Genomic DNA, 27,873 nt, shown 5'->3' on the forward strand with positions numbered 1-27,873 from the left:
CCTCCCCTGCAGCACAGTCCTATTAAAGACCCAATTTGGTTTGAGGAATGGTTTGTGTGGAGCATAGTGTTGAAAACTTAGGCATGAGATTGGTTTAAAAGTGCAGGAAAAAAAACAAACAGCAGTACTGGCTCCCATTCCTGACCCATCCAACCCTGCCCCTTCACCCCTGCCGCTGTTCACTCCTGCCATGTGCCAAAGATATCTCATACTTTTAAAGGATCCATTCTTATTTCATTCCGAGGAGCATCCACTGGGTTCATTTACAGGTTTCCATTCGGTAATCTATCAGAGTGTGAGACATTCAGAGTCAGCATCACTCACTTTTCCCTCCATTCCACACCTCCTGGCCATGTTCACTGAGTGAGTAGGCCTTGGGGGACTGAACAATGGTCAGGAGAAAGAGACAGAGGGAGATTGAGTGGAGCTCTGAGTACGGAGACACTGCGCCCTCTAGCTACAGCTGTTCAGACGAGTGCCTTTGTCCAGCATGCTTCTCCTTCCAGTAATACTTGCGAATTTCATCCCAGAAGAAGAGGCTGAGGATGGTGTGGGGGCCTAATCGAAAGTAGGAAGCCCCGGTGCCTTTGTACAGGCCATTCAGACCCTCTTTCTTTATGGTTCTTGCAAAGCAATCCAGGTACCCTCCGTAGATCATGCCCTGCAACAAGATTATAGCTAGTGTGACTGATGAGAACGGCTAGAGGTGAGTCAGTACAGAAGAAGGTCAGAATTAGGAGTTGGCCATTTGACCCTTCAAGCATCCACTATTTGATAAGATCGTGACTCATCTGATTGTAGCCTCAATGCCACTATCTTACCTGCCCCTGATCTCCTCAATCAACAATCTGCCTTATTCAGTCACCCAAGCTACACTGGTTTTAAGAAGAGAATTTCAAACAACCATTGCCCTCTGGAGAAATTTCCCCTCATCACTTGCTTTTTTCTACTTTTTAATTCCCTCTCTTTCTCTCTGTCTCTCCCCCCCCCCCCCACCCCCATCTCTCTCTGTCACACATTCACTGTCTCTCACACACACACACTCTCACTCACATAGACACAGCCCCAGAAAATCTCTTACACACAATTCTAGGGAGGTGATGGGCTAGTGGTGTTATCACTGAACTTTTAATCTAGAAACTCAATGAATGTTCTGGGGTCCTAGGTTTGAATCCCACCACATCAAATGATGGAATTTGAATTCTGAGGAAAAATCTGGAATTAAGGATCGACAGATGACTGTTGTCAATTGTCAGATAAATCTATGTGGCTCATTAACATCCTTCAGGGAAGGAAATTTGCCATCCTTACCTGGTCTGGTTTACATGTGACACCCGAGCCACGGTAATGTGGGTGAATTTCAGTTGCCCTTTGAAAGAGCCAAACAATCCACTCAGTCACTACAAAGCCTCAACAAAAAAAATTAGATGGACCACCTGGCATTGACCGGGGACCAATGATCACAATGACAGAAACAGCCCTGTCAACCCTGCAGAGTGCTTCACATTAACATCTCTGGGCTCATGCCAAAATAGCGACAGCTTGTCTCGTGGACTAATCAAGCAACAGACTGATGTCTGTAAGGTATGATTCTGTGATACCATGATTACCATCCCTAGATATGTCCTGTTCCACCCACAGGACAGACCCAGCAGAAGTGGCAGTACAGTGGTATACATTGAGGAGGGGGTTGCCCTGGGAGTCCTCACCATTGATGCTGGAACCTATGAAGTGGGGTCAAACACAGACAAGGAAACCTCCTGCTAATTATCACGTACCATCCACCCTCTGCTGATGAATCAGTACTCCTCCATGTTGAACAACACTGCGGGTGGCAATGATGCAAAATGTACTCTGGGTAGGAAATTTCAACGTCCACCAACGAGTGGCTCGGCAGCAGTACTACTGATCGAGCTGGTCAGGACCTAAAGGAGTCTGCGGCAGACGATAAGCTAATCAAGAAGAGGGAAAATCATACTCGACCTCTCCTTCACCAATTTGCCAGCTGCAGATTCATCTGTCCATGACAGTATCAATAAGATGGACCCCCACATGGTCCTTGTGAAGACGAAGTCCTGCCTTCGCACTGAGAATGCCCTTCATCATGTCAGACTTTGAACAGACCTAATAACTCAAGACTGGGTGTCCACAGCATGGAAGAAACCATTGACCATTGGCTAAACTAGACCAGACATACCTTGGCTAAAAAAGCAGCACAGAGGCTAAGATTCCTGCAGCAAGTAAGTCACCTCCTGACTTGTCAAAGTCTGTCCACCATCCAGCAGGCACAACTCAGAAGTGTGATGGAAGACTCCCCACTTGCCTGGACGAGTGCAGACCCAACAACACTCAAGAAACTTGACATTATCCAGGACAAAGCAGCCCCTTTGAGTGGCACCACAGCCAGAAACATCTGCTTCCTCGATCACTGACGCTCAGCAGCAGTAGTGTATGATATCTACAAGATGCACTGCAGAAATTCACCAAAGATCCTTAAACAGCACCTTCCAAACCCATGACCACATCCATCTAGAAGGTCAAGGGCAGCAGATACATGGAGACACCACCATCTGCAGGTTCCCCTCCAAGCCACTCACCATCCTGATTTGGAACAATATCGCTGTTCCTTCAGTGTTGTTGGGTCATAATCCTGAAATTCCCTCCTTGGGTCTATCTACAGTGCATGGACTGCAGTGGCTCAAGTAGGAAGCACACGACCACCTTCCCAAAGGGCAGCTAGGAACAGGCAATAAATACTGGCCCAGCCAGCAACACCTAAATCCCATGAGTGAATTAAAAAAAACCTCCAAAGACAGTCAGATGAAATTGTGTCTCTCACTCTCTTTCTCTCTCTCTCTCTCTCACACACACAGACACACACACACTCACTCTCACACACACACACACGCAAATATGCGCAACTCCCCTCAAAGACATCTCTCATGAACACACACACATACATACAGATCCCAGCCCATACAGACAGTCATACCCAATCCCTGTCTCACACCCACACAATCCCTCATACATTCAACAACGTATGCACACTCACACATTGGCACACACGTACACACGTGGAATTGGCCGTGGACAGTACCTTTCCTTTGTGGTCCACGGGTTGGTTGTAGAGTCTGGTACTGATTACATCGAAGGGTGTCATGGCAAGGACAACAAAGATGCTGCTGACCATCCCTGCTGTCAGCGACACCAGCCAGCTGCCCGGCTGAAAGACCTGCAAGAAAACAAAGGAACCACCATTAAATGCTGCTCACTGTTAGCACTGGGGACATGGTCTCATTCCACATTTTCCAGCCAGCAGATTGTGCTGTGCATGGACTTCAATGGCAATCTGCTTTTACACACCACCTTGAACACAGTTTGAAAACAAACAATGAGAAAAGGGCAATAGAGGCAGTCAATCCCTGTACCTAATCACTGTTAACCTGCCTGGTTTGAATTTAATCAGTTAACAGTTGCTGCTACATCTCCATGCCAACTACAGTCCAACCATTCGGAATCCTCTACTCAGCCTGTGTTGTTCCCTTTATTAACGTGGTTGTTGTGCATTTCCGATAACAGAAAGCTCTGTGGGATTGAGACAAGTTGAATGAGTGAGCAAAAACATGGCAGATGCAGTGTAACAGGGATAAGTGTGAAGATCAGTTCAGTCAGGAAATCAAGATGGCAGACTGTTATTTAAACGGTGATAGATTGGGAGATGGTGATATTCAGAGGAACTTTGCTGTCACTGTGCACCAGTCCCTGAAAACAAGCATGCAAGTACACCAAGCATTTAGGAAGGCACATGTTATTTTGGCCTTCATAGTGAGAGGATTTGAGTACAGTTTGGTCTTACCGCAGCTGTGCAGAGCCTTGGTGGGACCACACCTGGAGTATTATGTGCAGTTTTGATCTCTTGATCTAGGTAAATATATACTAGCCATATTGGGAGTGCAGCAGAGGGTTACCAGACCAATTCCTGGGATGGCAGGTTTATTGTAGAAGGAGAGATTGGTTTGACTGGACCTATATGTAATGAAGTTCAGTAGAATGGGTGGGAATTTCTTTGCAATTGTAAAATTCAGACAGTCTGGATGCAGAGATGATGTACAACTAATTGGTTGACGGGGTCCAGAACAAAGGGTCACGCTCTAAGGATACAGTATAGGCTTTTTGGATTGAGATGAGGAGAAATGCCTTCACTAAGACGTGGTGACCTTATGGAAGTGACTACCTCAGAAAACTGGGGCGGCCACATCAGCGAATATATTTCAGAAAGAAATCGATGATTTTGAGAGGCTAAAGGTGTTATGGAGTATGGAGAGAGAATGGGGGGTATGGTATTGAGGTACAGGATCAGCCATGATCATGTTGAATGGTGGAGCAGGCTCAATGGCCAAATGTGCAAAGGTTCAGTGATGGTGAGTTCATGACAAACAGCTTCCAGTTCATATTTCTTTGTTAGCAATGAGAAAGTTCCCTCTTGGAATCAAATGAAAAGGTGACAAAGGACCATAGAGGGAGATATTAGGGACAGGTGACCACAAGCTTGGTCGATTTTAAGGAGCCTTTTTAGGGAGGAGGGAGAGAGGTTTAAGGAGGGAATCCCAGACTTGGGGGCTCATGCAGCTGAAAGCATGGCCACCAATGGTGGAGTAATGAGAATCAGCGATGCAGAAGAGGCAAGAATTGAAGGAGTACAGAGATCATGAAGGGTTCAAAGAGGTGATCAGCTGGACAGGGCATGAGTGGGATCACTATATTTCGAGGGGCATTTTAAAATTGAGGTGTTGCTGGACTGGAAGGCTGTACAAGTGAGTCTAGTGCAGTGGCTGATGGGTGAATGGAGTGATGTGTGAGTTGGGGCGTGAAACTGCGGAGTTTTGGGTGAACTGAAGTTTTGGTAGTATGGCAGGGCAGACAGAAGAGGTTTGGAATAGTGGATCCGGAGGTGGTGAAATGGGTCGGATGGCAGATGGGCTGAGATTGATGAGGGGAAATGGTTATACAGTTTGTGCTACAGGCACATCGAGGGTGAAGAAGCAGTTGGCATGATGGCTTTACGAACCCTCAACCTTGAGAGAATGGAAGATGATGGGTGTTCCTGGACCCCAAAGTCAATGAGGCTGCATTTGTGCCTATTCTTCATCCCCCCTCCCCACCAATCTGTCCTTTTATTCATTTTGGGAAAGTCCACTGTTGAACCACACATGTCCATATGATCCAGTTTGATGTGACCAATGAATAAGTCAGATCCCAGAATTAAATCTGACTTGAAAGATTTAGTTTTTAAACATTGGCAATTCTTCACAGAAAAATAAGGATGCAAAGCAGCGGACATGATTTTAACAAAAAAGAAGTTGACTACACAAAAGAAACAAAAATAAAATAAACCAAACCAAGCTTTCTGCTAATTTTTTGAAAGATCTCCAAGCACACAGCAAAACACAATCCCATCTACTCCCCAACATCTTCACTTCACAGTTATCCAAAAACCAGAGAGATTTATTTACCAAAACAAATATGTGGATTGACTGAACTACTTCTACTCTTTTTTTTATAAGAAAAAAGCCTTTCATAGGATGTGGACATCACTGGCCAGACCAGCATTTGTTGTCTATCCCAGAGGGCAGTTAAGAGTCAACCACGTTGGTGTGGAGGTCATATGTAGCCCAGACTAGGTAAGGATGGCAGTTACCTTCCCTAAAGGACCTTAGTGAAGCAGATGGGTTTTTCCTGACAATTGATACTGGATTCATGGTCATCACCGGGCTCTTAATTCTGGATTTTTTGAAATTGAATTCAAATTCCACCACCTGCCATATTAGGATTCATAACTGGGTACCCAGATCATTACCTGGGTCTATGAATTAACAGTCCAACAATAATACCACCAGCCCATCACATCCCCCTAAGTTATCTCTTGAAAGGTGCTGCTTTCTTGAAGTGCTGCAATCCATGTATTGCAGATACCGCCCATCATGTTGTTAGGGAGGGAGTTCCAGGATTTTGTCCCAGTGACAGTGAAGGAACGGTGATATATTTCCAAGTTGGGATGGTGAGTGGTTTGAAGGGGAACTTCGAGGCCGTAGTGTTCTCATATATCTGCTGCCCTTGACCTTCCAGACGAAAGTGATGTGTTTAGAAGATACTGTCAGGGTTTTTGGGAATTTTTACGGTACATCTTGTACATAGTACACACTGCTGCTAGTGAGCGTTGGTGGTGAAGGGAATGAATGCTTGTTGATGTAGTGCCAATCAAGTGGGCTGTTTTGTCCTGGATGATGTCAAGCTTCTTGAGTGTTCTTGGGGCTGCACTCATCCAGGCAACTGGGGAGTATTCCATCACACTTGTGCCTTGCAGGCTCTGGGGAGTCAGGAGATGAGTTACTCACTGCAATATTACCAGGTTCTGGCCTGCTCTTGTAGCCACTCTGTTAATGTGGTGAGTCCAGTTGAGTTCCTGGTCAATGATAACCCCCCCCAGGATGTTGATGGTGGGGGATTCAGTGATGGTAACGCCATAGAATGTTATGGGGTGGTGGTTAGATTGTCTCTTATTGATGATGGTCATTTGTGTGGTGCGAATGTCGCTTGTCACTTGTCAGCCCCAGCTTGGATATTGTCCAGATCTTGTTGCATTTGAATACGGACTGCTTCAGTACCTGAAGAGTCACAAATGGTGCTGAACATTGTGTAATCATCAGCAAACATCCCCACTTCTGACCTTATGATGGAGGGAAGGTCATTGATGAAGCAGTTGGAGATGGTTGGGCCTAGGACACTGCCCTAAGGAACTCCTGCAGAGATGTCCTGGAGCTGAGATGATTGACCTCCCACAACCATGACCATCTTCCTATGTGTCAGGTAAAACTCCAATCACCAGAGTTTGCCCCTAATACCAATTGATTCCAGATTTGCTTGGGCTCCTTGATGCCACACCCGGTTAAATGCAGCCTTGATGTCAAGGGCTGTCACTCCCACCTCACCTTCTGGAATTCAGCTCTTTTGTCAATGTTTGAACCAAGGCTGTAATTACATGAGGAGCTGAGTGGCCCTGGCAGAACCCAAACTGGGCGTCATTTGCAGGAAATGGTGTTCCCATTGTATCTGCTGCGTGTGTCTTTCTAGATAGGCACTAAGTTTGCCATTGTCACTGCGGGCACTTTAGTTGGTGCCAGCTGGTCTGTCCAGTTTCATTTCCTTTTTGGGTCCTTCTAGCTCTTTGATACAATTGATTGATCCTTTTGGCCATTTCAAAGGGCAGTAAAGAGTCAAACTTTAAAAGAATTGCATTAATATACATAAATCACAGAAATTTCATCACATTATACTGACCTGTAGGTCATTGGTAAACTGTTTCATTGCAGAGAATGTGGAGAGCTGAGAGGAAGAGCCAACAATAACCCTGGGCACTGCTGAACTTGACCCACGCCACAGTCCAGCGACACCGTGATGGCGGTAAATGGTCTTCAGTGCATGGAGCATCCCCTGGGGAGAAACATGTAGCTGTATCATTACATTGCACACAATGTTCTGAAGCTACCACCCTATTCAGCTTCCCTGTTGTCTCAATCTGATGCTATAATTGAGATATAAATAGCCAGAACAAGGAATCTGTATGTTACTACCTGCTTGTCACAACATAATCGCAGACACTAGTGAGTAGATGGCATGGTAGATTATTTGTTCTATTTGTCTTTCACAACTCTGTCACCATCTTGCAGTGATGTGCCTTACTGGGACAGTAAGTGATCGGCAAGAAAGCTTCTAGGACAGTGACCAAGCAATTGCTGACCTATCTCACTATCATCTTTTATTTGATAAAAATTCTGGTGAGGTTTTCCAACATTTGGAGAAAGCTTTATTCCATACCCAATCACACGCTGTCCCTGTCCTGGGAGTGCTTGACGGGCACAGTGTTGAGGGAAGTTTATTCCATATCTAATCCCAAACTATCCCTGTCTGGGGAGTGGTGAATTTCATGTGCGTCTGTCACACCACTTGTGGAATGCACTGCCAGAGATTGAGACTACCTTGGGTCATGAGTCAGTTGCAGGGTTTTGGTCCCCTCCCTGGTTCACTGACTCCAGACTTCACTCATTAAACCAGGGATGAGTCAGAGAAAGTGATTTAATTGAATCAGCCCAAATTGGATAGACTGGAGATGCTTGAGCTGTTCTTGACAGAGCAGAGAAGATTTATGGGACGGTTAATTGAGGCATTCAGAATCACGAGGAGTTATTGATAGTTTTTCCTCATTGACTGGAGTGACACAGATTGAAGGGAATCAGCAAAAGAACTGGGGGCTGGGGAGAGATGAGGAGGATTTCTTTTTTGACGCAGCAAATGGTTGTGGTCTGGTATGTCCTACCTGAGAGGGCAGTGGGAAGCAGATTCAACAGGAACTTTCAAAATGGGGAAAATCAAAGAAATAGTCAAAGGGGAGGTACTTAAGCATGGAGTGGGACTAATTGCTGAGATCTTTCAAAGAGCCGGCATAGACATGATGGGATGAATGCACTGTCTCAGTATGCTGGCGTATCTCCAGGATCCGGGATTTCAGTGAAAGCTCAAGTCTGTTTGAGCACCCAGTCTCATCAAGGGGGCCGTGCTGCTAGAAAGTGCACATGAAGGACAGAATGATACTTAACCATGATGTCCTGACTGCTTTGTTTCAGTCATGTGGCACTTTTGTGTAGGGAGGAGAGGTCATGGGTCATGGATTTAGGCAAACGGATGGCAGATTTAGCTGAGGGTCATGAATCTGTGGGATCCACTTCCCCAGAATGCAGTGAAAAGATTTAAGAAGGAGATAGACAAATTTTTAATGAATAATGTGTTAAAGGGTTATGGGGAGCAGGTACCAGCGTGCATTAAGTTCAATATGAGACCAACCACAATTTGTACTGAATGACAGATCTTAGTTTTAAGTACTTATGTTGAAACACTGGCTGGACCAGTTCCCTTTTGTGATGTATGTGGCAAGTAATATAAGAGGCAACAAAAATTGCCAAGAGTTTTGTCAGCATTGAAGGATTTGTGAACATTAAGGAAATTGAACCTAAATGTGAAGAAACAAATGCTGAGGTGCAGCACTTTGTCATCTCTGGTATATGCCGTGCAGACTTGGAGAGGAGACAATGACGACTGTTGATGAGCTAAAAGGAAATATAGGAGAATGTTCACTTGCCCAACACAGACCAAGGCTGGAATGAGGAAGAGTTGGGATTGGCAGGGGGACAGAGGATGTCAGCACATAACATTGAAGAGATACATATGATTAGAGCAGATGGTAGACAGTGACAGCCATTGGATGGGGACAGCAGGAGAAAACATTGGTGGAAGGGAGCAAGGTGGAAGGTGGTGGATGGGTGGAATGGACAGGAGAGGGTCAGACCCATGTAGGACAGGTACTTGTGCAGGTCTGAGGCAGTCAACCTTCTGGTCAGGATGTAACGTCAATGGATGAACCTGGGTTACAAAATGTGTGCCTAGCTTAGGGGGGTGCAGTTGGATCTTTCATTGTCAACCCTATCAAACTTCTTCAGAATTGCCTGTTTCATTGTGATCCTTTCTCATTCTGCTAAATGCCAATGAATATTGACCCAGTTTTGTCAGCCTCTCAGAGGGCAGCAAACCTCTCTCACCCTAGAAAACCTTCCTGTACCGACTCCAATACAACAAGCCAGGCCACAAATCCTCAGTCCGAAACATCAACTTTCCTGCTCCTCTGATGCTGCTTGGCCTGCTGTGTTCATCTAGCTCCCCAACACCTTGTTTCCCCAAATCCACCTCAGATGGAACAGGAAGAAAGTCATTCTCAACCACACACTCACCGTGTTGGCTTCGGAGCTAACCACCCCTCACACTTTGTATAATCTTATGCTCAACAGATTGACAAATACCTTTCCAAGTTAGGTGAGCTAGTCTGGGACAAGCCTAACAGGGGAATATTATAGGGAGTCCAGGATTGGGGGGGTCAGTGTGTCAGTATTTACACAGCTCACCAGGGTGTGGGGACTTGGGGGGACTGTATCAGTATTTACAGGGGTCCCCTGGACAGAATGTGTCGATATTTATAGGGGGTCCCCAGGAGGGTAAATATGTCGGCATTTATAGGGTTCCCTGGGGAGAATGTATCAGTATATATAGGAGGTCCCCAGGAGGGCTGTGTCGGCATTTATAGGGTCCTCTGGGAGAATGTGTCAATATGGATATGGGGACTCCAGGTGGGCGTGTCTCAGTATTTACAGGGTTTCCTAGGGTTGGCGATTGGGGTGGGGGGGGGGGGGTGGTTAGAGTGTGTCACTATTTTCAGGGGGCCCTTTTGGGGGGTGAATTGTGTCAGTATTTACAGGGGAAACTGGGAGGGAGAGTCTCAATATTTACAGAAGTGCCCTGGGAGAGTGTATGTCAGTATTTACGGAGGTTCTCCAGGTCCAGGATTCATTTGTACAGTTTGCTGCTCTGTCTGTATCTCAGAATCTGGGATTTAATTGATGTGTGACTGGACCATCTCAACAGCAATGTCATTGTTGAAATCAATGAGATATTGTGCACAAAAACAGAGGTTGCTGGAAAAGCTCAGCAGCATCTGTGAAGAGAAAGCAGAGTAAACGTTTCAGTTCTGATGAATGTTCTGAGGAGCAGATGCTGCCAGACCAGCTGAGTTTTTCCAACAATTGGTTTTGTTTCTGTTTCTCAGAGCCTGCAATTCTTTCGGTTTTTTTACTTCAGAGGCATTGTCCAACCGGGAATGTTGTAATTGGGCAGAGTGTTGCAACTTTAAAAGGTCCTGTGTTGTTATTTGGAACTATTTCTCCTGGAGTTTGACTCTTTAGAATTGAATCTCTCCAAGAACATTGAAGCTGAGCTAAGTTTGGTCACATGGTGTGTGTGTTACCATGGTTACAGTGGGTCCTTTCTCGGTCATTGTCCCACTGACACAACTCAGTAATTTCTGATATTTTTAAATCACACATCACATTCTGACTACAGACCCAAAACCGCAACTTAATCGCTTCCTCTAAGTAAGAAAAAAGAAAGCCAGCTTATACTTTGCTACTCCACAGCACGTCCAACATCAGTGAGGTGCTTCTCTGATAGGCTACAACAGTAGGAAACGGGGCAACTCATTTGTACATAGCAAGATCCCAGAAACTGGACTGTGATCGTGACCAGATAAGTTGCTTTTTTAAAAAAAAAAAATCGCTCACAAGATACAGCTGTCGCTGGCTGGGCCAGCATTTATTGCCTGACCCTGTCCCAGAGAAGGTGGTGGTGAACTGCCGTCTTGAACTGCTGCAGGTCTTGTGGTATTAGGGAGGGAAGGCCAGGATTTTGACCCAGTGACACTGAAGAAACTGCGATATGTTTCCATGTCAGGATGGTGAATGGCTTGGAAGGGAACTTGTCCCCATTTATTTGTTGCCCTTGTCATTCCAGGCGGAAGTGGTCATGCGTTTGGAAGGTGCTGTCAAAGGAACCTTGGTGAATTTCTGCAGTGCATCTTGTAGGCAGTACACACTGCTGCTGCTGTGTGTCGGTGGTGGAAGGAGTGGATGCTTATGGATATGGTGCCAATCAAGTGGGGGCTGCTTTGTTCTTGGTGGTGCCAAGCTTCTCGAGTGTCGTTGGACCTTCACTCTATCCAGGCAAATGGGGAATATTCCATCACACTCTTGATTGGTGGATTGGTTTTGAAGAGTCAGGCAATGAGCTACTCACTATGGGACCCCCAGCTTCTGGCTTCATTTGTACATAGCAAGATCCCAGAAACTGGACTGTGATCGTGGCCAGATAAGTTGTTTTTTTAAAAAAAATTTGCTCACAAGATACAGCTGTCGCTGGCTGGGCCAGCATTTATTGCCTGACCCTGTCCCAGAGAAGGTGGTGGTGAACTGCCATCTTGAACTGCTGCAGCCTGAAGGACATCAGTGAACACTTCCTGATCATGAGGAGTCTGAGTGCAAAGTGTAACTTTATGGGATCTCATGAACGCGTGGCAGAGACATTATCATGGGATGGGCAGAGGTTCAGTTGCCACACCCTCCCTAGAAGACCATGGGTCCAAGTCTCGGTTGAAAGTCAAGCTCACAATCTGGGAGGTGGGGGCGGGAGAGCTGCGACGAGACCTGGGTGTCCTTGTACACCAGTCACTAAAAGCAAACGTGCAGGTGGTGAAGAAGGAAATGATACGTTGACCTTCAAAGCGAGTACAGGAGCAGAAATATTTTACTACAATTGTACAGAGCCTTGGTGAGACCTCACCTGGAGTACTGTATGCAGTTTTGGTCTCCTTACCTGAGGAAAGATGATCTGGTGATGGAAACAGTTTAATAAAAGTTTACCAGACTGCTTCTTGCCATGGTAGAACTGACATACAGAGACATACTGGATCGGTTGGGTCTATATTCATTGGTGCTGGGAAGAATGAGGAGGGAATTCACAGAACGTCTATAAAATGCTAAGAGGACGAAATGGGAAAGATGTTCCTGATGACCATAGAGTCCAGAACCAGTTTAGGGACATGGGGTAGACCAGTTAGGATTGAGCTGAGTGGTGAGCCTGTGGAATTCTCTGCCACAGAAAGCAATCGAGGCCAAAACATTATGTGTTTTCAAGAAGGAGTTACATATAGTTCTTGGGGCTAAAGGGATCAAAGGGTATGAGGGAGAAACAGGGCATTCACTTGGATAAACAGCCATGATCATATTGAATGGGGGAAGCAAGCTCGATGGGCCGAATGACCTGCTCCTATTTCTATGTCTCTCTGTTTATCCCATTCAATTCTCATAGCAGTGAGGAAGTGTTGCAATTGACATGGAGAACAGAGATTGTCTCACGAGAAACAGCACAGCAGAACGCAGTTTGCACTTCAGAAATTCCGATACTGAGGACAAAAACGGGGAAGTTAATCTGAACCTTTATCAAGCTCTGGTTAGACCCCATTTAGAGCAATGTGTCCACTTCCAGTCTCCACACTATAGGAGGGATGTGAGGCTCTCAGAGATGGTGTGGAGGACATTTTTCCAAATGGTTTCAGGGATGGGGAGCTTTTTGTGACCAGATCAGGCTGGGGAAGCTGGGTTTGTTCCCATCAGAGTGAAGGAGATTGAGTGGAGATATGATCGCGGTGTATGAGACCATAGATGTTTGGATAAAGGCAACAAAGAAAAGCTATTCCCATTCATTGATTATGCAAGGATGAGGGGGACAGGGTGAGGAAGAACAGTGCATGGGAATTACCTGGAACTCACTGCCCTCTGGGGAAGGGGACTCCCTCTACTCTCTTAGGCTGAAAGTAGAGCTTCCTCAACACTGTCCCGATCAAACACTTCCAGGACAGGGCCAGCAAGGGGTTCAGTACAAATTAAAGCTCCTTCTACTCTTTTAAACTGAAAGTAAAGCAGTCTGTAATCTTTTATGCAAAGAGGAAGTCTAGAATAATAATTAAACAGTCTCTTTGGAGCACTGTGTCAAAGTAAATCCCAAATTAACAGTCAGTTGGAAACATAGGATGAAACAGAAACTTAGTAAATTAAAATAAAGTCATTTGGGATGATGATGTACCCTCGCCCCTGAAGTGCCCATCGGTCTCTAAAGACCCATCACTGTTCCCGTGAGCAATGCATGCTCCCTCTCCACAGGCACCCGAGTGCAAACATAACTGTGAAAGAGGGGCAACCCATCAGGAATGAGGGAAACCTTGGCCAGACCCAGCAGAAGGCCCACCAACTTGTCAGCCTGCACTAGGTGCTCGTAGATCAGGAGCATGGGACTGAAGTGCAACCAAAATTGAAGAAGCAACCCCTTCAAAAACCAAAAAGGAGTTGCAAACGGAAACATTCTACACTGATGTCAAGCACCGACTCTTATTTATCATAAAAATTACACGTCGCCTGGTATCCAGTCGACTTACTTATCCTATGGTGTACGATCTGCCACATGCAGCACTCTCCACCCCAGATCCCCAGAGGAAAAGGGAAGGACCTCTTTGTGAATGGCCCTCCACTGGGGATCTCTGCAGCTGGAGGGCAAAATAGTCTCGAAGCAACAGATGAAGGTGCAGAAGTGGAGAGTGCAACAGCAGCCAGTACAGGAAATGCCTCTGTGCAGTGATTTCTGAAAGACAGCTCAGATTGTGAGGCACCACGTCATGGGGAAGGGTGGCTTGCGCAGGACTGAAGTTGGGTTCCAGGCGGATTGGGGTCAGTTAGTCTGGAAGCCCACCGTACGCCTGAGGTGTCTCGATTTCACATGAGGTGTTGGGCCCAACACCCTCTTGGTCGGCTTAGTCATGGGGATTGTGATGCTGGTTTCAGATCTCCGCCCCCAACAGAGCAGGCGGGGGGTGGTTTTTGAGAGGCATCCTTTATGCCGGGGGTTGCAATTATAGTTCTTATTCCCCTGATGCTGAGGAGTAGCGCCTGTATTGGGAGAATTGAAGAGGGAAGGAGACCTGCTTATCTCTCCAACTCCCTACTGCCCACCCACTTTTACAATTCAGCCTCCTGCACCCCTGTGAGGTGGCCTGAACCAGTTTGTTGGTACATGAGCGGCCAGCGGAAGCCAGGGACACTGTCAGCTTGTGACTCCATTCCACTTTGGGTGCTGGGTCAAAGTTCAAATGCAGTGTTTTGTCTCAGTGCACCCAGAATCATATACTGCAAAGTGCTCTCCCCAACCCACACCAGCAACTGTGGTATTAATATCAGCCAGCACAGCTCCCTCCTGCAGGGGGCCTTGTAAGGGGGACGGTCAGCGGTCCCACCCATAGTCGCTCAGCTGGATGCAGCGGTCTTGGAGACGGGAGAGTTCCTTCTGAAGTGCTGCACCTGTTTTACAAGCACAGCACCATGCACCATCCAGAATACACAGTCAGTGGCTGCACTGTCAGCGGGTCAGTGCTGAGGGAGTGAGTGCTGTCGGAGGGTCAGTGCGGAGGGAGCGCTGCACTGTCGGAGGGTCAGCATTGAGTGAGAGCCACACTGTTGGAGGGTCAGCACTGAGGGAGCGCCGCACTGTCAGAGGAACAGTGCTGAGGGAGTGGCGCACTGTCAGAGGGTCAGCGCTGAGGGAGTGGCGCACTGTCGGAGGGTCAGTGCTGAGGGAGCGCCGCACTGTCGGAGGGTCAGTGCTGAGGGAGTGCTGCACTGTCAGAGGGTCAGCGCTGAGGGAGTGCCGCACTGTCAGAGGTCAGTGCTGAGGGAGTGGCGCACTGTCGGAGGGTCAGCGCTGAGGGAGTGCCGCACTGTCAGAGGTCAGTGCTGAGGGAGTGCTGCACTGTCAGAGGGTCAGCGCTGAGGGAGAGCCGGACTGTCAGAGGGTCAACACTGAGGGAGTGGGCACTGTCGGAGGGTCAGTGTTGAGGGAGCGCTGCACTGTTGGAGGGATAGAGCTGAAGGAGATGTAGGCAAGAGAGATAACTCCCAGTGAAGCCTCGGATTTATTTATCCCTGAGTATTGGTGTGAAGAAAGGCACGATGGTGAAACTTAGTGATAGCAGGACAGAGCCGTAAGAATGCCAAATCTCAGAAGGAACAATAATTTATATTGCAGGAGACGTCGATACTGATTGGGTGACCGGTGGACTCTGACTGATTGAGGCATTGCCATGAGGAAAGCACAAGGAAACAGTTAACTTTCAAATATTTGTTTAAATTCAAACCAGACAGGTCACCTTAGATCTTCCCCACCAGGGGGAATGGTGTCACGGTGGCTCAGTGGTTAGCACTGCAGCCTCACAGCACCAGGGACCCGGGTTTGATTCCAGCCTTGGGGCGACTGCCTGTGCGGAGTTTGCACATTCTCCCCGTGTCTGCATGGGTTTCCCCGGGTGCTCTGGTTTCCTCCCACAGTCCAAAGATGTGCAGGCTGGGTGGATTGGCCGTGCTAAATTGCCCATAGCGTTTGGGGGTGTGTTGATTATAGGGGAATGGGTCTGGGTGGGATGCTGCAAGGGGTGGTGTGGACTTGTTGGGCCAAAGGGCCTGTTTCTGTACTGTAGGGAATCTAATGGTCCAGACTGAAAAGGACACGATGTGTGGCTACGTTCCTTTACTGTTTCTTTTCCACTCCAGAAAGCCCCTGCTCTCTCAGCTCTCAACTGAGGGGCTGCCACAATTTTGGAGCCTCATAAGAAAGAGGGTCGCAGTGAGAACCAGCTTTGGGAGGGACTGTCTTCGATGAAATGCTAAAAGTTTGTATGTTCAAGTTTGATTGATTGATTTACGTTGTCATGTGTGATAACTGTTGTTTTGCGTGCTGTGCAGGCAGATCGTGCCATACAAAGAGCTTCAGGGTAGCAGAACAGAGTGCAGAATACAGTGTTACAGACGCAGAGAAGGTGCAGGTTGAGAAAGATCCAAATTAACATTTGAGAGGTTCATTCAAAAGTCTGACAACAGCGGGGAAGAAGCAGTTATTCAATCTGTTTGTACATGTGTACAAGCTCTTATATCTCCTGCCCAGAAGAGCGTGGAGGAGGGTATAAACCAGGGTGGGAAGGCCTTTGATTATGTTGGCTGTTTTCCTGAGGCAATGTGAAGTATAAGATGGAGTTTGCTGACAACACAGTCGGAGGTAGGGTATGATAGTAGAGAAACAGGAAACTGGAAAGGAGCACTGGTAGATTGTGCTGAGTGGTGATCATTCTGGGCCCTACGTATAGCAATCACAAGGTGAATGGAGACAAAAAGATTCCTTGGGAAGGCTAAGGGGATGTGGGCTGCTGTTGCAATACAGTTGGTATACAAACAAATGGCCTACGTTGTGTCTAATGCACTCCAGCTGGGGTCCAAGCCCAGGATTTGCTCCTCGGGAGGGGTTTCTGAGACTATCTCAGAGTAACGCACATTCCCTGGAATGACCTCTAGGGCTGAAGGGGCTATATCCCGAGTCAGGTTACACAGAGCGAGTTTGCGTCAGGAAGTGTAACAGACTATGTCATTCAAGGATGAGTCAGAAGAATGTACCTCTGACAGAGGAAGTGGTGTGGGTGGGGTATTGCAGTCCAGTACAATAGGGCAATAAGATCTGCAAATCTGAGCCAGGCTACTGAGGGGTGACATCAGGGAACAGCTTCTCACATGAAGGGGAGGGGGAGTTTGGAGACTCTCTCCATCCACACTATTCCCCCCTCCCCACTCTTGCTCTCCAAATGAAGCACTGGACCAGTTGTAACCTTCAACATTCGTAGTGGTGATGGAACCTGTCTGGGCAGATGAATGACAAAGCAGTTTCAGTTAACTGATTGATAGGATGTTCCACAGGATGACTCAGGACTTTGAATCCAGCGATCTGAGTTCAAATCTCAGTGAAGGCAAACCACACAGTGTCCCAGCCACTGGAGCTGAAGATGCTGGATTTGGCTTTAAATGTGTTAAGAAAAAACCACTACCAGGGCAGGGACAGCACGGGGTTAGATACAGAGTAAAGCTCGCTCTACACTGTACCCCATCAAACACTCCCAGGGCAGGGACAGCACGGGGTTAGATGCAGAGTGAATCTCCCTCTGCACTGTACCCCATCAAACACTCCCAGGACAGGGACAGCACGGTGTTAGATACAGAGTAAAGCTCGCTCTACACTTCCCCATCAGATACTCCCAGGACAGAGGCAGCATAGGGTTACATACAGAGTAAAGCTCCCTCTACACTTTCTGAACAACATTCCTTATACCCCATGCCTACCTGTACAACATTTAGCAGTGATCTGATATTCACTTGTTGAGTAGCAGCTGGCTTAAAATGGGTCAAACTGGAGAATTTTCGAGGAAGAGTCACTGGACCTGAAATATTAACTCTGCTTTCTCTGCATAGATGCTGCCAGACCTGCTGATTTTGGCTTTAAATGTGCCAGTTAGGATCAGCAACTCGAGTGCTGAAACATACAAAGACAACCACAACCTTACAAAGTGAGCTCACATTATGGAAAGAGCTCAGCTAAACGTCTGCAAAACACCAAAGGGACATTAATTCAAACTCGCTATACCTTGCATTCTAAACAAATGGGTAGGGGAGATTGTGTGTGTGTGTGTGTGTGTGTGTGTGTGTGTGTGTGTGTGTGTGTGTGTGTGTGTGTGTGTGTGTGTGTGTGTGTGCATGCGGTGGATTATGCGCGTGCGTGGTGGATTATGTGTGTGTGTGTGTGTGTGTGTGTCTCTGCGTATGTGTGTCTCTCCCTGTATGTGTGTGTGTGTGTGTGTGTGTGTGTGTGGTGGAGTGTGTGCATGTGTGTGTGTGTGCATGTGGTGGATTGTGTTTGTGTATGTGTTTGTGTGTCTGTGTGTATGCATGTGGTGGATTATGTGCGTGGTGGATTGTGTGTGTGTGTGTGTGTGTGTGTGTGTGTGTGTGTGGTGGATTGTGTGCATGTGTGCATGTGTGTGTCTGGTTGTGTGTGTGTGTGTGTGTGTGTGTGTGTGTGTGCTTGTGATGGTATGTGTGTGGCTGGGAAAGTGTTTGTGGAGGAGCAGTCAGTCATCTCAGGCATTCCCATTGTATAAACAACACAGGATCACAGGATAACCTCAGTAAGAAATTTAACACAGCCAGATGGCTCCAAGCAACATCCATTCACCGTCGTAAACCTTTCCCCCAAAAATACATGCCCGTTCTTTGCTGTCTCTGGAAAAATGAGACCAAGTCTCTGCAATGCAATTACCAAATTATAATTGTACACAAACACAATTAGCAGCCCACCGGAGATCATTGTACTGTGGCCTAAGCCTAATTCTGCTAATTGTCACTGATAATAAAACATCTATGAACCGTGCTCATTCTGAACCTCGTGGGGAAGCACTCAGACTATTCAGGGTTGGATCCCTGATGTTTTCTTTATTCATTCTAGGCCCATCCCTAACTGCCCAGGGGGCAGTTAAGAGTCAACAACATTGCTGTGGGTCTGGAGTCACATGTAGGCCAGATCAGGTAAGGACAGCAGGTTCCTTCCCGAAGGGCAAAAGGGAACCAGAGATAGTAAGAATTGCTGATGCTGGAGTCAAAAATAACACAGCGTGGAGCTGGAGGAACACAGCGGGTCAGGCAGCATTAGAGGAGTGGAAAGTTGGCGTTTTGGGTCGGTACTCTTCAGGTCAGGACAATCCTGACCCGAAACGTGAACTTTCCTGCTCCACCTATGCTGCCTGGCCTGCTGTGTTCATCCAGCTCTACACTGTGTTACCAATAAATGAACCAGATGGGTTTTTCCAAACGTCAACAATAGATTCATGATCATCATCGGACTCTTAATTCCAGATTCTTTTTTGTGCGGAATCAAACCACTGCATCTAGTTGTCGGAATTCTACACCAGAGTATTTAGCTGGGCATTTCAAGGAAGACAAGTGGAAGATAACTGGAGGGGGTGGGGTATTGGGGGGTGCAACAGGGGCACCGTTTCACAATGGCGTGACATAGCGATTGTGTCACTGGGCTATAATCCAGAACCCCACACAAGTGTTGTGAGGACATGGGCTTTAAACCCACCAGATGAATTTGATTTTAAAATGTCTGAAATTGAGAAGCAAGTCTAATCTAGACAAAAACAGAAAGTGCTGGAGAAACACGGCAGGTCTGGCATCCTCCACAGAGACAGAAAAATCAAGTCAACATTTCAAGTCCAGCGACTCTTTGTTCGAATTCTAGGAGAGACTATGGGCTGATTGTTGTAAAATCCAGCCGGGGCCACTGAAATCCTTTAGACAAGGAAATCTGACATCCTTTCCTTCTCCTATTCACAGCTATGTAGTTGTCTCTTCCCTTTGGGCAATTCGGGACGATTACTAAATGCTGCCTTTGTAAGGAATGTCACACCTCTTGTGCCAATACATTTTTTTTAAAAATAGCTTTGAAGAGCTTTGTACGATTCAATTCTGCTCCGTTCCCAGCTACTTAAATTTCTCAATTCTTTTTCCACACCCTTACGGAAGTTGGTATTCCTGACTGCATAAACAAATTTGAACTCACCTCATGTTTATATTGGTGACCAACAGCTATAGTAGAGGTAGATTGTGCCTGAAGATGTGTCTTCACCTTTAAAAGAAATGCGTTTTAGAAAATTCAAGTATAATAATTATACCCCCAACACAGCAACTTCACTTCCTCTTTAAGGTAGGTGCTCACTTCGAACAGTCCAACAAGAGCCTGTCACCTGCTGATAACTGTGTTGGAATTACTGTTCTATAATAAATAGGGATATAAATCAGGGTGGAGAAATGGCAGATGCAGTCTAAGTAAGTGTGAGGTGTTGCACTTTGGAAGATCAAATGTTAAGGAAAATTATATAGTTAATGGCAGGGTCCTGAACAACTTTGATTTTGGGGTTCAAGATCATAGCTCTCTGAAAGTGGCCATGCAAGTAGATCAGGTGTTAAAGAAGGTGTATGACATGCTTACCTTAATTGATTGGGAATTTTAGCACAAGAGTCAGAACGTCAAATCTTTATAAGATTTTGGTTAGGCCACACTTGTGAGTATTGCATTCAGTTCTGGTCACCACATTACAGGAAGGATGTGGAGGCTTTAGAGAGGGTGCAGAAGAGGTTTACCAGGATGCTGCCTGGATTACAGGGTATGAGCTCTAAGGAGAGGCTAGAAAAACAAGAGTTGTTTTCTCTGGAGCGGTATAGGCTGAGGGGAGACTTGATAGAAGTCGATAAAATTATGAGATGCATAGATGGCGTTGATGGTCAGAATATTTTTCCCAGAGTTGAAATGTCTAATACTGGGGGGCATGCACTTAAGGTGAGAGGTGGAAAATTCAAAGGAGACATAGGACATATAGAACATGGAACATTACAGCACAGTACAGGCCCTTCGGCCCTCGATGTTGTGCCGACCTGTCGTACCGATCTGAAGCCCATCTAACCTACACTATTCCATGTACATCCATATGCTTATCCAATGATGAGTTAAATGTACTTAAAGTTGGCGAATCTACTACCGTTGCAGGCAAAGCGTTCCATACCCTTACTACTCTCTGAGTAAAGAAACTACCTCTGACATCTGTCCTATATCTTTCACCCCTCAATTTAAAGCTATGCCCCCTCGTGCTTGCCGTCACCATCCTGGGAAAAAGGCTCTCCCTATCCACCCTATCTAACCCTCTGAGTATTTTATATGTCTCAATTAAATCACCTCTCAACCTTCTCTCTAACGAAAACAGCCTCAAGTCCCTCAGTCTTTCCTCGTAAGACCTTCCCTCCATACCAGGCAACTTCCTGGTAAATCTCCTCTGCACCCTTTCCAAAGCTTCCACATCCTTCTTATAATGAGGTGACCAGAACTGTATGCAATACTCCAAGTGCGGCTGCACCAGAGTTTTGTACAGCTGCAGCATAACCTCTTGGTTCCGGAACTCGATCCCTCTATTAACAAAAGCTAAAACACTGTATGCCTTCTTAACAGTCCTGTCAACCTGGGTGGCAGCTTTCAAGGATCTGTGTTCATGGACACCGAGATCTCTCTGCTCATCTACACTACCAAGAATCTTACCTTTAGCCCAGTACTTTGCATTCCGGTTACTCCTACCGAAGTGCATCACCTCACACTTGTCTGCATTAAACTCCATTTGCCACCTCTCAGCCCAGCTCTGCAGCTTATCTATGTCTCTCTGTAATCTACAACATCCTTCGTCACTATCCACAACTCCACCGACCTTAGTGTCGTCTGCAAATTTACTAACCCATCCTTCTACACCCTCATCCAGGTCATTTACAAAAATGACAAACAGCAGTGGACCCAACACCGACCCTTGCGGTACACCACTAGTAACTGGTCTCCAGGATGAACATTTCCCATCAACTACCACCCCCTGTCTACTTTCAGCAAGCCAATTTCCGATCCAAACTGCTACATCTCCCACAATCCCATTCCTCCGCATTTTGTACAATAGCCTCCTGTGAGAGGTAAGTTTTTTTTTACACAGAGTGGTCGGAGTCTGGAACGCGCTGCCAAGGAATGGTGGTGGAGGCAGATACGATGGGAGCATATAAGGGATTTTTAGATAAGCACATGAATATGAAAGGATTGGAGGGATATGGACCAAAGGTAAGCAAAAGCGATTAGTTTCACATAGTGTCATGTTTGGTCTAACATCGTGGGCTGTTCCTGTGCTGTACTGTTCTTAATTCTAATCATTTAGGTGTAAGTGTGCGCGTGTGTGTTTGAGAGGGGATGGAATAGTGTGGTAGGACAGGCAAAGCAGCAATAATGAGCATCACAGTCAACCTTACTCTGCTGGTATCTGGCTCATGTTTCTGATCAAGGGTGAGGAAGCAACGGCTTCCAGGCTGATTTATACCCTCTTATTCCTCAGGCATTTTGTGCCACCCCATCTCCTCCCTTCTAACACCCAGCCTGCCTGGTGGTTTCAGTTAATTTAATCAAAAATACAAGGCTGCACATTCTTTGTCTGCACAAACATAATCTCAGAATAAAGAGGCACCACTTTAAGAATGAGATGAGGAGGAATTTCCTCTCTTTGAGGGTTGAGAATCTTTGGAACTCCTTGCCACAGAGAGCTGAGGGGGCAGACTGCTTGTGTATATTTAAGGCTGAAATGGATAGATTCTTGATCAGTCGGGGAAAAGGCAGGAAAGTGGACGTGAGGAGTGTCAGATCAACCATGATCCTCTTGATTGGTGGTGCAGGCTCAAGGTAGCCTTCTAGTGTTAAACGGTTTTCCTTTTCGACTCGCTCATAACTGTATCCCAGTACTCTTTCAAACCAGTTGTTACAAACATGCACGCTGGAGTCAGCCATTTGGGAGATTCCTTATTTTTAAACTGTGATCTTCTGGGATCTCCCAAAAGGGCAAAACATCCTCTCATCATTCACTCTGTCCAGTTCCTGCAGCACCATAACATTTCAATAAGATCACCTCTCAGCCATCTAAATCCCAATGGATACAGACCCAGCTTATCCAAACATTCCCCACAATTGCTCACCAACTTTTTGGAAAAAGAATACAGATTTTGTCCACTCTCTTAGATATCCGAATGTCTTTTTTTGTAACTTGGTTGCTGTTGCCTACATTAACCCTGTTCCAAACTAACTTAGTGTCATCAGTGAACTTAGATACAAACAGCTCTCGAGTCTTTTATAAATGCATTGGAAAATAAAGTACATATTTTGGTACACGAACAGCGTTAATCAATGGCAATTAACATCTGCTTCTCGGCCAAAGCAGTCAGTTAATACAAAGACTTACAGCAAAGATACACTACAAAACTTTAACCAAGTGCAAAAGTTCTGCCGTAAAGTAAATTCATAACTGAAGCTGTTAAAAGCGCGATGATGTGTGAGTGGGGATCAGTCCGTATCGTGAATCCCAGCTACTGCCAGGATATGAAACTGTCGGGACTGATTGAGAACTGCCAATGCACTAATCCCGACCTTTTACATTTTTTAAAGTTCATTCACAGGATGTGGGCCTCACTGGCTGGACCAGTATTTATCGCTGTGCCCATTGAGAAGGTGGTGGTGAGCTGCCTTCTTGAACTACTGCAGCTCATGTGCTGTAGGTAGGACCACAATGCCATTAGGGAGGGAATTTCAGGATTTTGACCCAGCGACACTGAAGGTACAGTGATATATCTCCAAGTCAGGATAGTGAGTGACCTCGAAGGGAACTTGCAGATGATGGTGTCTCCATTAATCTGTTGCCCTTTTCTTTCTAGATGGCAGTGATTGTGGGTTTGTAAGGTGCTGTCTAAGGGGCATTAATGATTTGTTCAGAAGATAGCCACCATGGCCCCGTTGCACTTCCTCAAACTTGCACTGAGGAATGGGTGAACGTTGGCTGGAGGACCTGAATCAGTGTTTGAATCGCAAGAGCTTCAGAATCCAGATGGTGGGGAAGGAAGAAAGAGAGAGGTCTGAAAGTGTACTCAGTTGGTTTCCAAGAAAACATAGAAATACAGAAAATAGCAGCAGAACTGTTCCACCATGGAGTCATATAGCATGGAAACAGATCATTCAGTCCAACTGATCCATGCTAACCAAGTTTCCCAAACTAAGCTAGACCCACTTGCCTATATTTGGCTCATACCCTTCCAAACCTTTCCTGTTCATGTACCTGTCCAAATGTCTTTTAAATGTCGTAACTTCTGGCAGTTCATTCCCACACATGAACTACCCTCTGTGTAAAAAAGTTTCTTCTCAGGTCCCTTTTAAATCTTTCTCCTCTCACTTTTAAAAATATGGCCCTGAGTTTTGAACTTCCCCCACCAAAGAGAAAAGACCTTTCCTATTCACCTTATAAGCCTGTGATGATTTTACAAACCTTCATAATGTCATACCTCAACCTCCTACACTCCAGTGAAAAAAGTCCCAGCCTATCCAGCCTCTTCTTATAACTCAAACCCTCCAGTCCTGGCAACACCCTGGTAAATCTTTTCTGAACCCTCTCCAATAATATCCTTCCTATAGCAGGGTGACCAGAACTGTACACAGTATTTTAAAACTGGCCTCGCCAACATCTTGTGCCATCTTAATATGAGAGACAATAGACAATAAGTGCTGGAGTAGGCCATTCGGCCCTTCGAGCCAGCACCACCATTCATTATGATCATGGCTGATCATCCACAATCAGTATCCAACTCCTACACTCAATGGTCTGAACAATGAAGGCAAGCATGCTAAACACCTCCCTTCATACCTGATCTGTCACTCAATCCTATTGGTGGCTGCTCATCTGACTCAGTCCCCTAAATCATTGATCGTTGAATCCTTACAGTGTGGAAACAGGCCCTTCGGCCCAACAAGTCCACACCAAGCCTCAGAGCATCCCACCCAGACCCATCCCCGTATAACCCGCCTAATCTACACACTCCGGGAAATTTAACATGGCCAATCCACCTAGGCTGCACATCTTTGGACAGTTCCCACACCCTCCCCATACTCTTTGAGAGCTTTAGCCGGTAAGAAATGATGTCTAATCCCTTCTTGAGAGCACTCATCGTTTTGGGGTGGACCATTGTGCAGCAAAAAGAATCCCACAGGCTCCAGGGTGAAGGCATTTCTCCTCATATGACAACCCAGTGCATGTAGGGACCAACCGGGGGGCTGGCGAGGATTGGGTTGGGGGCAGTAACAATGGGTCAGGAAATCCCCCCACCAGACATTAGACTCACCAGGTAGATGGGACTGGACAAGATTGCCCCTGTGACCCCTGCCAGTGCCCCTGACACGGTACTCCTGAGCCCGCTAATCCTGCCATCCCTGCTGGAAGTGTAGCCTGAGTCCTCAATGATGGAGTAGGTGCCCAGGCGGACACCATTCATGCAGAACTGGTAGAGGAGCGCGGGCAGGAGTCCTTTCTGCAGCGCCGGCAGTCCGTCCACCTTCCAGATGGTGTAGGTGGCGTGGAAGACGTTGCGGTAGTGCAGCTGGTAGGAGCCCCGGTGCTGCAACTCGCCTTGGAGCTGCATCCGAGTCTTAACCACCTCCAGAGGGTTGGTGAAGAGGCACGCTCCGCAGGCAGCTACTCCGGCAAGCAGGAACTCCATCAGCCCCTGTGCTAACGCCAGCCGAGGCACGCACCCGAATGCCGGCACATCGGCTTTGGGAAGCCTCACCCCGGCTTGCTGAGTGGGCGGGAATACGGAGCCCTGTTTGGACGCAGCGATCTCTCTCCACTTCTTCTTCCTCCTTCTCGGGTATAGAGGGGGAGGGTGGCGGCGGGTGGCAGGACCCGGCGGCTGTCACTCAGCCGCGGCCCGTCGCCTTGGAGACCGAGTATCAATGTGTGATGCGGCCCCGGGCTCCATTCATTCACTTCATTTCACTGATGGAGCCGCCTACTCCCGGGCACTGCTTCAGCGCTCAGAGTAGGCGCTGGGCTAGTTAGCAGCAGGCCGTTTGGCCCCCCTTGTAGGAATTCAACCGGCCCTCTAAGCCTCTGTTATAGGATCAGCAAGGGCCAGTCAGTCCCTCTCACAAGCCCCTCTCAATGGGAACAACGACAGGGCTATTCAGCCCCTCTTATTCAGAACAACTTGGCCATTTCAAAGGGCAGATTCTGGAGTCACATGTAGGCCCAGATTGGGTAAGGGCAGCAGATAATCTTCCCTAAAGAGCCTGATGGGTTTTTACAACAATTGATGATGGTTGTAACCGTTATGATCTCTGAAACTGACTTTATGTTCCAGCTGCTGTGGTGGGGTTTGAATCCATGTCCTTAGAACATTACCCTAGGCCACTGGCTTACCTGTCCAACTTATTAATGCAGCCAGTCCTTGGATCCACACTGTCGGATGGATATGCAGGTTTCAGAGAGGGTACTGAAAGGTTCAGGAGAAAGGTTGCAGGGATGAGGAGCTTCATTGACCAGGATAGTTTGGAGAGGCTGGGTCTGCTTTTATTGGAGGTGAGGAGGTTGAGAGGAGATTTGATCAAGGGGTTCAACATCAGGAGGGGTTTAGACAGAATTGAGAGGAAGGCACCATTCCCATTCTGGGGTGGATCAAGAATGAACCTCCTACAGCCCAGAGATGTGCAGTTTAAGTGGATTGGTCACGCTAAACTGCCCATAGTGTTCCGGGATGGGTAGATTAGGTGGGTTATAGGGGGATGGTTCTGGGTGGGATGCTCTGAGGGGTGGTGTGAACTTATGAGGCCAAAGGGCCTGTTTCCACACTGTACGGATTCTAAAAAAAAGAGGAACATAGATTGAAGGCGCTGGGTAAAAGAAGCAGTAGTAACATATTCTCGGTCAGCGAGCACTCTCCCATGGCCCTCAGAATTATTAATATTTAGATCATGAACCAACTGTCTTTTGATGGTCTTGAGTGAAACTGCCCACACCGTGCTCACTGACTGAGACAGTTTCACTCAAGGCCATCAAAAGACAGTTGGTTCATGATCTAAATATTAATAATTCTCTGAACCATGGGACAGAAGGAGTCCAAGCCAGCATGGGCGCAACAGGCCTAATGGCCTCCCTTTATGCTGTAACCATGATTCAATGATTCAGATTAAGCATAGAGAAAGACAATTGGGTGTTTTGGAGGTCCAAATAAACAATGCGTTTGGAGCAAGAGGAGACCATTCAGCCCCTCAAGTCTGCTCTGCCATTCAAAAAGACCATGGCTGATCTGTTTGTGCTTACATTCCCATCTTCTTCCAGATAAAATCCCCTGCCTTTATGTGAATCTATCCACCTCTGCCTTAAAAATATTCATTTCCTCCACATCCACAAAGTCCTGAGGTAGAGATTTCTAAAGTCACAGGACTGGCTGAGAGAGAAACAGACCCCCCCGAAGTGTTAGTGGAAGTTTCTCCTCATCTCTGTCCTGAAAGAGTGACCCCTAATCCGCAAGAAGAACCTACTTTCCCATGTCCACCTCGTCATGACCATTCAGGATCTTATACACGTCAATCAAGCCACCTCTCACTCTTCTGAACTCCAGGAGAAACAAGCTCAGTCTGTCTAATCTCATAAAATAACCAGGAAGATTGTCGATCAGAAATATAGGCAAAAGGCACAAAGTATGTGCTGAAGCCAAAGCAGGTAACAGGAGGTAAGCTTTCCACGATTTGATTTAGTTTTTGGCACTGATATCATGCTATTGTTGACTGGCAATCCGCTAATTGAGCAGCTGGTCAGTTGAACCTAGGATTGGGAGGAATTATGCATTCTTTCTTTCTTCAAAGTGTTTGCTGTTATTTTATCCACATGCAGTAAGAAAGAGAGAGACAGCAATTTTGCTTGCTGGCAGAGTTGTAAGTCTAATGCTCTCTCTGTTCAATGCTGTGACAAACTGTTACTTACAATCAATCCAAACTCTGTTGCTAAGCAGTTTCTTTACCTGGGTGTCTCACAAAAGTACCAAACCTACTTCCAGTAAAAGAAATCTCCCAGTTCCA

The 27,873-nt window shown here is 46.7% G+C and overlaps 1 protein-coding gene across 1 annotated transcript; it reads right to left on the reverse strand.

The window, feature by feature from the left end:
• On the reverse strand, positions 1 to 25,659 carry slc25a35 (solute carrier family 25 member 35). Its single transcript, XM_059642635.1, has 5 exons — positions 25,140 to 25,659; positions 19,972 to 20,037; positions 7,339 to 7,491; positions 3,098 to 3,232; positions 1 to 661 (listed from the first exon to the last, which is right to left on the reverse strand). The coding sequence occupies exons 1-5, from the start codon at positions 25,512 to 25,514 to the stop codon at positions 458 to 460; spliced, it is 933 nt and encodes a 310-aa protein (XP_059498618.1). The 5' UTR covers positions 25,515 to 25,659; the 3' UTR covers positions 1 to 457.
• Between the last annotated feature and the right edge of the window lie 2,214 nt (positions 25,660 to 27,873).

Source organism: Stegostoma tigrinum, chromosome 45 (genome assembly GCF_030684315.1).
Source record: "Stegostoma tigrinum isolate sSteTig4 chromosome 45, sSteTig4.hap1, whole genome shotgun sequence".
NCBI classification, from domain to species: Eukaryota; Metazoa; Chordata; class Chondrichthyes; order Orectolobiformes; family Stegostomatidae; genus Stegostoma; species Stegostoma tigrinum.

Coding starts and splice junctions, on each gene's coding strand:
- slc25a35 (XM_059642635.1), bottom strand. CDS start 25,514: ATGGAGTTCCTGCTTGCCGGAGTAGCTGCCTGCGGAGCGTGCCTCTTC. Junction 7,492..19,971: donor GTCACCAATATAAACATGAG/GTGAGTTCAAAT, acceptor GTTTCTCCCCAG/GGGATGCTCCATGCACTGAA. Junction 3,233..7,338: donor AGTTTACCAATGACCTACAG/GTCAGTATAATG, acceptor GTTTTCTTGCAG/GTCTTTCAGCCGGGCAGCTG.